A 16,251-nucleotide genomic window follows, 5' to 3' on the forward strand; every position below is an offset into this window, starting at 1 on the left:
GATTGGCAAAACAGCTCCATGCCATATCTCGATGACGACTACAGGCATCGTGTGTTTAAGGAAGCCGCAATAGTACTAATAACCGGCGGAAACCTCAACAGAAATCAGGGTATAATTCTCAACAGTTCGTGGAAAAACTTGATTCTCTCTCTCAGTCAATCTGAACTGCAGCTGGCCAGTAATCACATTGCAAGTCTACAACAAACGCGCATGCGTGATAATGAATAAGAACAATAAGCCATCTTTGTCACGCGAAACGTGTAACCATAGATACTAGAACGTTATATTACAACGTTTTTTATGTTCCTTTTAATTTGCATTTACTTTCATATCTCCGTAATACCTTGAAAAAGCCAGACAGTTTGCTGGCGAAACTGGTAGGTTTTAATAAATGTTTATTTGTAAAATACTGGTCTGTATTAATAAAAGTGTATTTCTATCTATAAAAACGACCAAAAATGTATACCTTGAAAAATAATAATTGTCAGTTATATATAAAAACTGAATGATATAAAAATTACTCAGCAGAGAATTCTGTTTTATCACTGCTCTGAACGTAATAATAACTATTGTGGCACTGGCATTCTATTCTTCCATGATCGTAATTAAGTGTGCACATGTGAGGGGACGAACATTTCATTATAATTCATGTCGAAGTTTCTGGAACAGGAAACTACGTAGATAACGGGATGCAAATACCTAATTTACTTCTTATTTACAGCCGACGTCTCACTAGCTTTCCAGCATTATTGGAGACAATTCAACACTACACTACCCAGTGAAGACAAACTAAATTGACCTGATTAACAAGGACAGTCACATGCAGTGGCGCACTCAAGATTTAATCTTGGGGGGGGGGGGGGGGGAGTTGAGTAGACAATTTGAGAATACACACTACGCATTGCATAGGAGCTATGACTGAGTATCTGCAGTGATTGCCAATACATGATTCTGCTCCTCTGGCTCGGCTCGGACAAACAAAGTAGCGCACAAACACTAATTCGTTCACCTTGCGTTCACAGCAGCCAGGATTCCCGAGAGCTATAGGGTATTTCCACCGTATATGACCTCTAATTCATAAGTAGCATAGAAATAGAAGACATTACACAACATAAACTTAAAAAAGATTTTAAAAAAAATAGAATTTTAATTAGGAAAAGATTTTTGGAAATTTTTTAGTGTTTTTTATCTTTTATTTTTGGCGGGAGCCAGGGGCCCCCTTGTCCCCCTCCCTGGGGGGAAGATATAGTGTATGTATAGTCTGTTTTAGAGGTGGGGATTTGTTGTTCTTTTTAAGGAGTTTGGCCAGATTTTTTTTTATTATTCGTTTCTTGGAATAATGTGGTTAGGATCTGTCGTTCCAGGTGCAGTGCTTGTCTTGATGATCTTCGTTCTTCCCTGGAGACTAAGGTTTTGAAAATTCCAAAATTCTGGGCAGGATTATGGTGTGAAGTAGCATGTAGTTATCTTCCTCAGTCTCAGTGTGTGTGTGTGTGTGTGTGTGTGTGTGTGTGTGTGTGTGTGTGTGTGTGTGTGTGTGTGTGTGTGTGGATGGGTGGGTGGGTGGGTGGGTGGGTGGGAGAGCTTAGGGTAAACTGAACAGATGAGGGACCCATCTGCTTGCCTTGTAACTAAATTATCCAAGAAAGCAAGCGCTCCTTTTTCTCCTTCCACAGTGAAACTGATGCAAGGATGGATATTATTGAGTAAATGTACAAAGCTAGATAGCGCCCGTGGGCCATGTGGCCAAATAGCAAAGACATCGTGTATATACTTCAAATATACTTTGGGCTTGAGGTGTGGGGAAAACATAATTATGTGCCAAAGATTCAAATGCTTCCATGTAAGAGTTTGCAGTAAGGGTGAAAGTGGAAAGAACATTGCTATATCTTCAATTTGTTTAAAGAGCTGGCTGGCCATTCTAAAATACCCCTTTAAATGAAGGACAATCAACTCTTGATAAACAATGTGTGTGTCATTGTTCTCATTCAGTTCTGTTTGTTTCATCTTTGATGGCGCAACCTCAGAAACGGACGTTCATAATGTCATTGTTAACCTATCGAAAGTGGAATGTTGTATTAGATAACTGATGGTGAATAAAGAAATGTTTCCTTTCTAAAAACACATTTCTACTGCAATATGTTATATGGTTTTCAAGAACGAAAGGTGCGAATATTTGAAATTTTCGGATTTCTATCGCAATAATTATCTACTGCTTACTATGGCGACTAAACCAGTGCTTTGATCCAAATACATTTGCTTAGTATTACTGATGAACAGAGAAAACCTTCATAATCTTCAGTACTCATAAACTATTATGAGTATTGAAGATTATGATTTATGATTATGATTTATGAGTATGAGTATTGAAGAATACTCATAATCATAAACTATTGCAACAGTGAGCAACTGAAGGTTAATATCTTTACCCGATAATCGATACATTTTCATTTAGTGAATCGCTTAGAATTTGGTTCTCTCTCTCTCTCTTATTTTTGAAAATTATAAAAATGCAATTATAGACAATAATATTTTACAAACAATTTATATACTAAATGCTTCTTCATGAAAAGTTTCCTAAAACGTAATTTGATACAGTTTATATAAATATCTCTCCATTTTTCTTATATTAAAATGTGTTGGTTTTAAGGGAGCTATCGATCTGCAAACAATTTAATCGATTTAATCAATCTGAGTACATTTACGTATACATTTTCCACTTGAGATGCTGTCTTCGTGTTTGTATTTTGGCTTGCAAGTGCATACAGGTTTGTTGTCATTGCCTACCGCGCATATCGCTATGCTCTCCGTGCCGCAAGGATCTCCGTCATACAGCTACATTAAGTTTTAAATGGAGTCAATAATTCTTACATTATATATAAATATATAAATCTCAATATTTTAACGTCATAGTATTGAGAAAAAATTCAAAATTATATCTTAGTGGCGATATTTCAAAACTGTAATATATAACTGACTTTTATATGGTTTTATATTAACTGCAATGTTCATAAAGTATTCTATTATCGTATTACTCCTGAGATAGTTGTTTTTCAATGAAATATTTATGACCACGCTCCGACATATGTATAATATATATTATGTTGAAAATTATGCAGTAGGAAGATACAGGGTAGACAGAGTAGTGAATAGACACAAGGGAGGAGAACGTTAGTGGAATTCCCTAATGAGACTTAGCTAATAACTACGAGCATGATTTACAAAATCTAACAGAAGTCTACAACCATCAAAGAAAACCATGAAATACGGAAAGTTATCAAATTAATTTCATTACAGTAAAGCCAAAATACCAGAATGTTGTAAAAATTCAAGGACATGTCTTGCAGCTCATATTTCTGTCCAGACAAGCTATTGTTAATAGAAATAAATATTAATCTAAAAAGATAAAAGAGGATATGCAATAGAAAAATGGAACTTATTCAGAATTTAAGGAATTTTTGTTTTGCATTCTCCGATCACTATATATATTTCTCTAAGAACTGTTACGCCATGTTTCAATAAGTCCATTTTTATTTCTCTTTTGTTTACATTTTCGATGGGTATTGTGTATGCGTTCAACATTCACAGAAATGAGATTTCGATATCTGTTTCTTTTCTTTTAGTACGAAGTGTCTTCTGCGATGCAACAGATCTCCTTGCGTACTAAAGTGTGGATCATGAGATAACACCTATTGTAGGTAATATGCTTTAATATTTTTCGAAAGCAGGAGGAGGTCTCGATTTCAACGGTTCATTTTCTTCATTATGAAGTCACTCTTTTTAAGCCGGTCACAGCTGTATTAAGAATGGAATATCCAGTCAGTAAAATGGAGGAGTTATATTGAATAGGCAAATAATCGTTTCGAATTTAGATATTTCTCTGTTTCTGACAAACATTATAATATTAATTTATAATAAACACAGTTGCTGATTTATGTAATCTTTTTTGTGTGCGACCAAGCAGTGCACATGTTATTCTACAATGCAAAATATTTTGTACAGTAGAATACTTTAAATATAATTTTTTCCGAGTTGTTTTCCAAAATTAGATAAGCAACCACATGTAAATGTTGAATAACGAAAATGAAAAGACATTTAGGTATTCGGAAGGAAGCACTACTTTCAACAAACTTCTCATATATTAGAATAATGCTTTCGCATTAAAATTGGGTGGATATGATTCATAAATATCTTTTTACGTCCTTCTTTTTCATACAGAATAATGATTATGAGTTATGCTGAATGACTGCATAAAGCAGGAGCTTGGATTGGATATCTAAGTCCTGGAACAAAATAAGAATATATATTAACAGAATTGACACCCAAACCATGGAATTGAGAGACCTGATGCTACAAGAATAATGCTGTCGCTTGAAATGAGTGGGTGAAAATGTGTTCGGTACTTCGCATAATTTTTGCTACAGACATACCAATATAAATGAAAAGCTCTACCGGTTCTTTGATGAAAAAAATCACGCCAGTGAAATCGGGAATATCTCTGATATATACATACAGCTTCGAAGCATAATTATATTGGAGAGCAATTACGATTATATTGATAAATGGCTTTTCTTCAAAAATGACATGAGTTTTTCTTACTCAGAGTTTTAAAAGTTGATATACTTCTAATTTTAAGCTAAGACGAAATTAACCGCTAGATACCTATTTCTGCTGCATTTATTTATTATATACTGTACAAAACATTACTCAAAATTTAATGAAATGAACTGCAATAGTAAATTAATTAAAACAGTGCTTAAAGAGTTTGCAAATGTCAGGAAGATAAATTTTGAACAAGAGGACTAGTGTATTGTATACTGGAGCATTCGTAAAAAGGGACGACATACCAAAGTTTACCAAGCGATCGTTCTTCTCAAATTGAAGGTCTTTGTATACTACTTTTGAAATGTGGGGATTTTTTTTTTTTTATGTAAGACGATGTCTTCCCGTTGAGTTCGGATGCTAAGTGCTTTGCTAGTTTATAGGTGGAACAATTCAGCAACCTCCACAGGCAGACCATTTGATCCACAGTTTGTCAGATTATAAACTTTCGGACATTAAAATCAAAATTCTAAATAAGGGCTTAATTTTGATATTAAAGAAAAAGTTCCCGTATGTACAGGTATTAGCAAACATCGAATTTGCCACCAGTTGAAGAAGACGGCACTAGATTAAAGGCTGCTGCCGTACTTTAAAACGCAAACCCTTCAAGAAGCAACATCTCCAAAGGAGTAAACGTAACTCTGAAAAATTTTATATAAATAAAGAATAAATAAATAAATCCAAAGAAAATGTCCTTTTGGCAGAGTACAGTAGAAATTCTGTTTGCCTTATCCAGAATGAGATACATCTTGAAATGTAGGCTTATCTCAATACTTATTTGAACTTAGTATAAATTTTACACGGTAACACATCTATGTCAAATGCATAATGATTGTCATTCGAAACGTTTCGTTAAGTGTTCGGCATGCTGCAGCACCAATATGAACTGCTGTGATTATTAGTATGCTGTACATTTAAATAAATAGTTTCGTCTTGTCTGTCGTACATTTATCTCACTGCAAAAGTTGACACCTCTAGTACAATATTACTTATGATGAAAAGGCAGTTTCGACTTTTCTTCGAGGGAAGATGGTGTTCTGACAAGCCACTTTTATTTTTATTTCTTTAAAGTTAATGAATATTAATTAATCATCAGCATTTAGCACCACATAAATTACTTGTATAATAAAAATGAATGAAATCACAGAAATATTATGTACACTACCTGAAAATGCTTGAGAAACACACATCGAGGTAATCAGGATTGCAATTAATCTTATCGAATATTTCATTTTATTAACTGAATGTGTGATTCTTCCCAGAGAAAATCTGGATGGGGATGTTCACGGCCAAATACACAAAAAGTGCTTCGCCTTAAGTTCTACTGCTTTTATCAAAGCAGCGAATATGAAATGTGGAAACCAATCTGTATCTCTACAATGACATGCAGATATTCCTAGAACTGGTCATTGATGACCTCATTAAACTTATCATCAAACTTTAGTCCATGCAACAGTGTTCACACACCACACACAAAACGAAAATGCGTAGTGACAATCTAATTGGATAGGCCGATTTATGAGTCAACCATTATCTTCTGGAAACATGTGTAAATTATGAAATTTTCCCATAACTATCAAAGAACAAATAAAGTGGTTCTCAAAGAAAAGATGATACCTTAATTTTTTTTTCCCTATTACTGTTAGGTAGTTTACAAAAGACCTAACAGTAAAAGATTTTTCCTTTCAAAGTAATGATTTTACTTTGAAATGAAAATATCTCCACAAAGTTAGAGAGAGAGAGAGAGAGAGAGAGAATATCTACATCATTTGAATAATTTTCATGTAGTAACAAAATCTGAAGCGACACAACCATAAGCCAAGTAATTTACCACTTTCAGTATTATATTAACAGTGTCGAACATTAACCATACAGCATCGTGCAGCTTTAAGAATATAATAATGTTATGATTAAGTTGTTCTTTTTTTGTCAGTACATACATCATTGTGACATTCAGGAAATCAGATTGTACAATGTTCGTACGGAATTCATGATATCATACTCGTATTATCGTTTCTTACATTTCTATTTTCTTCTTCTTTCCTATTTCTATACTCACGAAATGACGTGATACTCAATAAGAAGAAAACTCGGACTATTACTGCACCATAGCACAGGGCGATTCAAAAAGATGGAGTCAATTTTGTAAGTCTATATATCAAACATAGAACTAGTGACAGAAATATAATTTAAAGTATATTTGATTATACTCACAATAAAGTTCATAGATGTTCAATGTGATTTTTGATTTATGATTGACCCCCCCCCCCTCCGGCCGCACGGATATCACCAGGACGGTAGCGGAATTCATCCCATACCCGAAGAAGGATGTCTTGCATCACTGAGTTCACCGCAGCTGTCATACGGTTTTTAGGTCAACCAAGCTGTTGGTAGATGTCGTAAATAAACTGCTTCTTTTACGAGCCACCACAAGAAACGTCGCAGGGTGTCAGATCAGGAGATCTTGGGAGCCAGAAAGGAGCTGATGTTTTTTAACTGAAGCCAGAGTCTTTTCAGCATCCTTATGTTGCTGGCTACGTGGTTAATGTCACTGCCTCCATGAGCAACGGAAAAATGGAATTACAATGTTGGCATATCACTTTTGTTCCATCACTACACCGCTTGTTCCAGATTAATAAATTTGAATTCTTTCTGGAGATCGTCATTAAAACTGCAGTTTCGACCCTTTGACATTGCAAGGATAGATTTAAAGCTTTAAAAAATAAGACATAAAACTTTAAAAATATGAAATTTAAACCACCAGCTTTGAATAACAAAGTCACAGTTAGTATAGAGACAAAATAAAAGCTAACGCTGCAGCAGAACAGACACCGCGTCTGAGACGCTCAAGTGATGCCAGTATCTGTTTTTTATTTTCTCTGACTCACTGCAGATATCGATATATAGCATCGAACAATCTGACTATATGTTTATACAAATTACTGGTATCCATGATATTGATATATGATTATATGTTCCGATCCTATTCTAATTTTCGCTCACGCGTAGCTCTACATATTTTACTGTGTAGTTATTCGGAACCGAAATCCTACGGAATAGGTTGGATACTCCTTATTCCTGGGGTTGTCCTATGTCTGTAGATGTGTGTTCACTGGGCCAGTTTCTCTTGTTCTGGGGGGCGAAAATAACCGAGTTTCCGGGTGAACCCCGCCCTATCTTCGGATGAGACTGTCTAACTCACCTTTTGTCGAAAGAGACCAGATAAAGGTTCCTCACATCACTGACGGGAATCTAACCGAGGTCTTTCCGAACAATGGGCTTCGTCTATACTGACTGAGCAAAGTAAGCTCGATTATAGGTTATGAATAATAATTTATGATTAACCAGTATTAAAGTATATTTATAATTTTTATTAAAAATGGGACGAAATTGACATTTTTATTGAAACGGCTGGGAAATATGAAAAAAAGGCACTGTCCTGTTCAAAACGGTACGTAGGTCAGCCTACTCCTACACCAGCATTCTTCTAACGCTCATTTTATTTGATGGGACTTTGCGATTTTGCAATTTCTTTAAATAGAAGTTCTGCGTAGACATTTTGAATAATACTGAATGATACTGTTGAATGATGGAAATCGACATTTTTCTAATATCTCGCAGAAAATATCCTTCATCACGACAAGTATGCGCATCGCATTCACACAGCGATAATTAACTGCTTCTGCGTTGAAACTGATTAACTACTGTGACTACATTAGAACTGAGATAGTTACAATGTAGTCACAATAGTTAATCAGTATCAAGGCGGTAACGGCTAATTATCGTCCACTTTTTTGTGTGAATGCGATGCGCTTACTACATTAGAACTGAGATAGTAGTAAAATGTTATTTTTAAACATATTTATTCCGAGTAAGTGAAATTTACATTTCTTTTTTAGCACTATTGTATCTATCTACAGAACTGAGATATATATCGAAGAATTAGCACGTAATTCTATACTTGTAATAACAACGGTAATACATATATCAACTGTTCTATCTACTCCTAAAAAAAGCTTAAAATTATCCAATTGTAATCATCCCTTTGTGTTTTGGGCGAAGTTTCCTGGTCTTGGTATCCACTAAGTGTTTAATCATGTCCATCCTCTATCTCTATCCTCGGATTCAATTTGTTCTACACAAGAAAGGTCAGCACATATAAAATCGTGTATGTGGTCCAGGGGACTCTGATTCTCATGAATAAAACATTATTTCCTGCGAGTTCAATCACTACATTAATTTCTGGTCTCTTGTGAATTGTTGTTTTAGTTTAATTATTATTATTATCATTGTAATGCGCCACATATCCAGCTGGAATGAGTGATGCAACTGTCGCTTACACCATCGAAATGTTATTATTCCATTTTATCTGCCTTTAATGTAATTATCCACTTGTTTTTGGCTCCGCAGCGCTAAAATGTCCCCTATCGGAGAATTTTGGTACTAAATTTTTTTTTACTGAAATCAGTAGTATACCAGGCACTTTGAAAAGATCAAGAAGATAAGGAATCGTGACGTGATTCTTTGTTGAGATGATGACGTCATTTTGTGTGTGTGTGTGTGTGTGTGTGTGTGTGTGTGTGTGTGTGTGTGTGTGTGTGTGTGTGTGTGTGTGTGTGTGTGTGTGTGTGTGTGTGTGTGTGTGTGTGTGTGTGTGTGTGTGTGTGTGTGTGTGTGTGACGTCATGAGTTTGGAATGTTAGGAATTTTGGGGGGGGAATCATCTGTATGTATGACGTCACGTTGCTTGTTTTGTTCACGTATGGAATTATGAGTGATGATTAGAGATAGGGATTCGTGTCGTGACTGGTCGGCCACTTTGAACAAGATGAAGATCAAGATTAAGATAAGGAATCGTGTAGCGAATGTTTGTTATTATCAGATGTAGATATCTATCATCTCTCCCATAGTCCTTAATGGACCGTTGGGTCACTCCGCGTCTAAGCCATGAATGTAAAATGGGCGGAGAATTAAGACAGATGGCACCCATCTGATCTTCTGTCTTTGTCAATATGTCCAATGGCTGTATGTTCACTGATCCAGTTTAACTGTTTGCAGGGTGAAAAACCTCAGGATAAACTGGGGAAAAAACCGTACTGACCACGCCCAAGACTAGCTAACTTGGTTATTGCTGAAGAAGATCCTTCAGCTCCTCACGTCTTTAACAGGAATCGAACCTAGGACACTTCTTCCCCAGGCACATGGTTGCGAAGCGCAAAGCCACTAGGTTAACCACGTGGGCCAGATGTAGATAAGTGACCTAATTTGTTAGTTGTAAATAAGTGACGTTATAGTTTTGAATGGAAAAGGGAGATATATTAGTGGATAAGGATTCCTGTCGTGATTGGTGGGACACTTCTGACAAGATCAAGATCAACATAAGATAAGATAAGGAATCATGATGTGCATGTGTGTTGTTTCCAGATGAAGATAAGTGACATAATTTGTTAGTTGTAAATAAGTGACATTATTGTTTTGAATGGAAAAGGAAGATATTAATCGATAAGATTCGTGTCGTGATTGGTGGGATACTATGAACAAAATAGGGGTAGGGTGAATTGGGGAAGTGACGTCAATGTCTTGGATATGTATTGTTGTGAGTTGTAGATAAGCAAATGATTTGCATCTGGCATTATGAGTGATGGATAGTGATAAGATAAGTTTTGGAATGTTTGAATTTTCTCTGGGGGCCCCTCTTCTGTCAAGCACATAATGTTGTGTGTTGGGTGCACGTTTAGTATTTGGGGTGATATTTAGAGATTAGAATCGTGACGCTATGTCTTTGGAATTTTCTGGGAACATATATCTCTCTGTGATATCACATGGTGTTTCGGTTTGCCTATGGAATTGTGGGTCATGTTTTTGAAATAAGATATCTTCGAATTTTCCCAGGATGACACACACCCATCACCGTCATCATGATTTGTCTTTGGTTTCCTATAGATTGCTGCACTAATTTTCCAATGCAGTTTGGGGTATGGTATTTCTTTGCTGTTAAAGGTGGGAATTCTTAGAGTGGTGATGGCGGCAGTGATTAGGCTTTTCTAAATAATTTAATTATATGCTGGTGTCCCTCATACACACACGTTTTTTCCATAGCTTATACATATTTTATTCTATATTCATATTCTAAAGATTATGGGAATTCTCAGGATATAGTGGAGTCTAGTGGTGGCAGCGTTTAGGCTTTTCTGAATAATTAATTTTATGCTGGTTTCTCTCAATCACACACTTTTTGCCATAGCGCAGACATATTTTATTTATATTCATATTTTATTCAGAATTCATCCGAATATTTTGATTTGTCTAAAATTAAGATCTTAAAGTTCAATAAATAAATAAATAAACAAATCGTGTGTGAATTCACTGTGATTTCAAAAGTGATCTTACTTTTATATGCATAACACATCAACGACAGAGTTTGTTGCGTTTTTTTCTCCAAAGTAATCAGTATCAGTTGGAGGTGACATCATTAAAAGATATCTGCAAATGATGAGCTGGCTCATCTCCATTCGTCTGAGCAGACATTTTCTGGAGGAGAGAGAGGTGAGGGAGTTAGATTATGAGGTGGGGGAGCATTGCAGGGAAGCATTTTTTCTTTTTTTCTTTTTTTTGCTCCGCAGTTATCAGTTGGAGGTGACATCAGTAAAAGATATCCACAAATGATAAATTCGCTCATCTCCACTAGGCTGAGTGGATATCTTCTGGAGGAGAGAGGGATGGGGGGATAGAGCATAGGGTGGGGGAGCATTGCAGGGAAGACCACTGTCACCCCCTCACTACCCTTTCACCTCCACCACCTGATGCTATTTTTTTCTCCCATCCCAACAATTCCGGACATGTGAGTGAGAGAACTTGTCACATGGTCTGACATTAAAAACGCTGTTTGAGGATAAAACATAATAAGGACAAATAATATAGAATACCCTCGAGCCACAGAGATAAGGTTTGCCCAATGATGTCACAATGTAAGACAATCTCACATCAACATTATATCCAGACAGAAAATAGACAGAAAACTTTCATGGTGTTTTCAAAAGAAAGAGAAGGTACATTTTCTTTTCTTTTCACACATCTGTACATGATAAAACTTTAAAATCAAGTGACTGCGAGTCGAAACGTATTTCACAACTTTACCACCCATGCTATTTTAGTGTAGGCAAATTAAAAACAGAGGTCAAAGCAAATAACAGAAGTGAGTTTTGTGAATAAAGTACAAATGATGTGAAAAGTGACAATTTTGTTACTATATTTGTAGATAGCTCCACCAAACTAGAAGTAAATACGCGTACTAAATACTAATGCCACGACTGTTAGAATTTGGTTATTTTACAGACAGTATATATTTTAACCCATCACATTACTAAAACTCTTAAAAAGTTATCATAGATTAAAAAAAAATATCGTACTGTGTGCAGAAAGCAAAAAATACAAATTTTGGGAAAAGTTGAAACTTCTAGTGCAATATTTCTTAATGATGAACAGGAAGTTTCGACTTTACTTCGTAGGAAGACGGTGTTTTCAAAATACCCTTTTATTTTTATTTCTTTAGAGTTGATGAATATTAATTAATCATGAGTATTTAGCACTACATAAATTAATTGCTAAATTAAAAGTGAATGAAATCACAGAAATATTATGTACACTACCTGAAAATGCTTGAGAAACATGTATCCAGGTAATCAGGATTGCAGTTAATCTTATCGAATATTTCATTTTATTAACTGAAGGTGTGATTCTTCCCAAGGAAAATCTACATTAAATTCCACATTTCATATTCGCTGCTTTTATCAAAGCAGCGAATATGAAATGTGGAAATCAATCTCTCTCTCTACAGTGCAGATATTACTTGAACTGGTCATTGATGACCTCATTAATCTTACAATTGAACTTCAGTCCATGCAAGAGTGATCACACACACACATACTAAACGAAAATGCGTAGTCACAATCTAATTGGATATGCCGATTTATGAATTAACCATTATCTTCTGGAAACATATGTAAATTATGAAATTCTCCCATAACTATCGAAGAAAAAATAAAGCGGTTCTCAAAGAAAAGGCGATACAATAAGTTTTTTCTCTATTACTGTTAATCAGTTTACAAAACCCCTAACAGTAAAATATTTTTCCTTTCGAAGTAATGATTTTACTTTGAAAGGAAAACGTCTCACAAAGTTAGAGAGAGAGAGAGAGAGAATATCTACATCGTTTGAATAATTTTCATAAAGTAACAAACTCTGAAGCGACACAACCTTAAGCCAAGTAGTTTACTAATTTCAGTATTATATTAACAGTGTCGAACATTAACCATACAGCATCGTGTAGGTTTAAGAATATAATAATGTTATGATTAAATTGTCTTTTTTGTCAGTACATGCATCTTTGTGACATTCAGGAAATCAGGAAATAATTTATGTAGTGCTAAAACTAAGTTTAGCACTTCATAAATTAATTGCTATAATAAAAGTGAATGAAATCACAGAAATATTATGTACACTACCTGAAAATGCTTGAGAAACATGCATCGAGGTAATCAGGATTGCAGTTAACATTATCGAATATTTCATTTTATTAACTGAATGTGTGTTTCTTCCCAAGGAAAATTTCGATGGGTATGTTCACGGCCAAATGTACAAAAAGTGCCTCGCCTTAAGTTCTACTGCTTTTATCAAAGCAGCGAATATGAAATGTGGAAATCGATCTCTATCTCTACAATGGCATGCAGATATTGCTAGAACTGCTCATTGATGACCTCATAAAACTTATCAAACTTTAGTCCATGCAACAGTGTTCACACAACACACATACAAAACGAAAATGCGTAGCGAAAATCTAATTGGTTAGCCCGATTTATGAGTCAACCATTATCTTCTGGAAACATATGTTAATTATGAAATTTTCCCATAACTATAGAAGAAAAAATAAAGCGGTTCACAAAGAAAAGGCGATATCATAAGTTTTTTCCCTATTACTTTTAGGCAGTTTACAAAACGCCTAACATAAAATATTTTTCCTTTCGAAGTAATGATTTTCCTTTGAAAGGGAAACGTCATCACAAAGTTAGAGAGAGAGAGAGAGTATCTACATCATTTGAATAATTTTCATCAGTAACAAAATCTGAAGCTACACAACCTTAAGCCAAGTGGTTTACCACTTTCAGTATTATATTAACAGTGTTGAACATTAACCACACAGCATCGTGCAGGTTTAAGAATATAATAATGTTATGGCTAAATTGTCTTTTTTTCAGTACATGCATCTTTGTGACATTCAGGAAATCAGATTGTACAAGATTCGTACGGAATTCATGATATCAGACTCGTATTATCGTTTCTTACATTTCTGTTTTCTTCTTCTTCCCTATTTCTATACTCACGAAATGACGTGATACCCAACAAGAAGAAGATTCAGACTATGTCTGAACCATAGTACAGGGTGATTCAAAAAGATGGAATCAATTTTGTAAGTCTATATATCAAACAGAGAACTAGTGACAGAAATATAATTTAAAGAATATTAGATTATACTCACAATAAAGTTTATAGATGTTCAATGTGCCTCCCCTCCCTCCCCGGCCGCACGGTAATATCAGGACAGTAGCTAAATTCATTCCAACCAGACGAAGGATGTCTTGCGTCACTCAGTTCACCGCAGTTGTCATACGGTTTTTAAGGTCAACCAAGTTGTTGGTAGATGTCGTACATAAACTGTTTCTTTTACGAACCACCACAAGAAAACGTCGCAGGATGTGAGATCAGAAGATCTTGGGGGCAGAAATGAGCTGATTTTTTTTTAATTGAAACCACAGTCTTTTCAGCATCTTCGGGTTTCTGGCTGCGTGGTTGATGTCACTTCTGCCTCCATAAGCAACGGAAAAATGGAATTACAATGTTGGAATATCACTTTTGTTCCATAACTACACAGCTTGTTCCAGATTAATAAATTTGAATTCTTTCTGGAGATCGGCCGTAAAACTGCAGTTTCGCCATTTTGACATTGCAAGGATAGACTTAAAGCTCTAAAAAATAAGGCTTAAAACTTTAAAATATATGAAATTTAAATCACTGCCATTGAATAACAAAGCCACAGTTAGAATACAGCAAAACAAAAGCTAACGCTGCAGCAGAACAGATGCCGCGCCTGAGACCCTAAAGTGTTGCCAGTATCCGTTTTTTATTTTCTCTGAATCACTGCAGATATCGATATATAGTATCGAACAATTTGACTACATGGTTATACAAATTTCTGGTTTCCATGATATTGATATATGATTATAAGTTCCTTTCCTATTCTAATTTTCGCTCACGTGTAGACCTACATATTTTACTGTGTAGTTATTCGAAACCGAAATCCTATGGAACAGGTTGGTTCCTACTTATTCGTAGATTTGTCCTAGGGCAGTAGGAAATTTTTTATTATTCTTCAAGTTTTGAATAATTTAATTTCCTCTTAAACAAATAGAAATATATTTCTGAAATCACATACCTACACATTCATCCACTCCCTTCGGATCGAATTCTTTTGAACATGCGCATTTCGCCCCATCATTCCTGTTATAACTACATTGGTTTGGGGAGGGACATTTATCCAATTCTGCCTCATTACAAGTTTTTCTCTCTATTTCAAGAAGAAAGGTTACGAGTGAGGTAACAATAAACAGGTCGGTGTGAAGTAATAATTGAACTCGTTTTTAATTAGTTTAAAAATACATTGTTATATATAATACCGTTTCTATTATTCCTTATAACCATCTGCTTCAAATAAACTATTTCGTCACGAAATGTTATTAACTAATGAAAGCATTTGATATTCATTGTACCTGTTATTACCTATGTCATTATATATATTTATATATATATTTATGTATTTTTTATTTATTTATATATTTATATTATGGAATTCTAAAAAACTACATCTGAACAAAAAGGCGAAATGTCTACAGCCCTAATCGTATCAAACTAAAATTGAAAGCCTCATTTCATTCCGAACTTCACATATTTTGCACCACAATAGATAAGGAATATTATCCACAATATTTTATATATACAAAATTCATGCACCTGAAAATATCGAAACTTAATCTCCTTAATATCTCCTTTGTTTCAAAGTCGAATTTAACGAATATGATGGAAGAATTCGCTGAAAGTTTTGGCATGTAAGTATATATTAGTTTTGCTATTTACGGGATTTCCAGATTTAACCTTTATCTATTCGTTTTTTGTGCCCATCATTTGCTACCTTGGATCCTACATTCCAAAGAGTAAGATATACGTAAATCAAAAAATTGTTAGAGCCAGCTTTTTATTGATTAACCGAAATACTTCGAAAAATAAAGTGTTTAAATTTTAAACGGTTTCTTGAGCAGTATTTTTTACCCTGTACATTCAAATCCTATTTCACCTATTTCTGTAGGATTATTCTTTAACGTTGTTTGTAAAATTAAGTAAGCAGATTGGAGTTAACGATTACTATTCTATTAAAATACCCATAAATCAATGAATAACGTTCTTTGTTATATTAGAGCGAAATCTCCTTAACGGCGAACGATTATCATCTTATTTCCAGGTGATGAGAATTTCTTTCAGTATTTTTCATAAGAAAACCGTGTTTTACTAATTTTCAGGAAAACATGGTATACAATAAATC

General features: G+C 34.8%; 2 protein-coding genes across 2 annotated transcripts in view; both read right to left on the minus strand.

Annotated features, from left to right (window-relative positions):
• LOC150110347 (uncharacterized) overlaps positions 1-16,251 on the minus strand; it is a 227,789-nt gene that overhangs the window by 209,801 nt on the left and 1,737 nt on the right. The gene's annotated exons all lie outside the window — the stretch shown is intronic.
• Positions 6,383-16,251, minus strand: part of LOC150110348 (uncharacterized) — a 220,889-nt gene continuing 211,020 nt past the window's right edge. Inside the window, exon 19 of the mRNA XM_090396252.1 lies at positions 6,383-6,487. Within this exon, the coding sequence (XP_090252378.1) occupies positions 6,383-6,487 (105 nt within the window). The remainder of the gene's footprint in view (positions 6,488-16,251) is intronic.

This window comes from Typopeltis vanoorti, chromosome 1 (assembly GCF_054136105.1).
Source record: "Typopeltis vanoorti isolate ZY-2024b chromosome 1, IOZ_Tvanoo_1.0, whole genome shotgun sequence".
Lineage (NCBI taxonomy): Eukaryota > Metazoa > Arthropoda > Arachnida > Uropygi > Thelyphonidae > Typopeltis > Typopeltis vanoorti.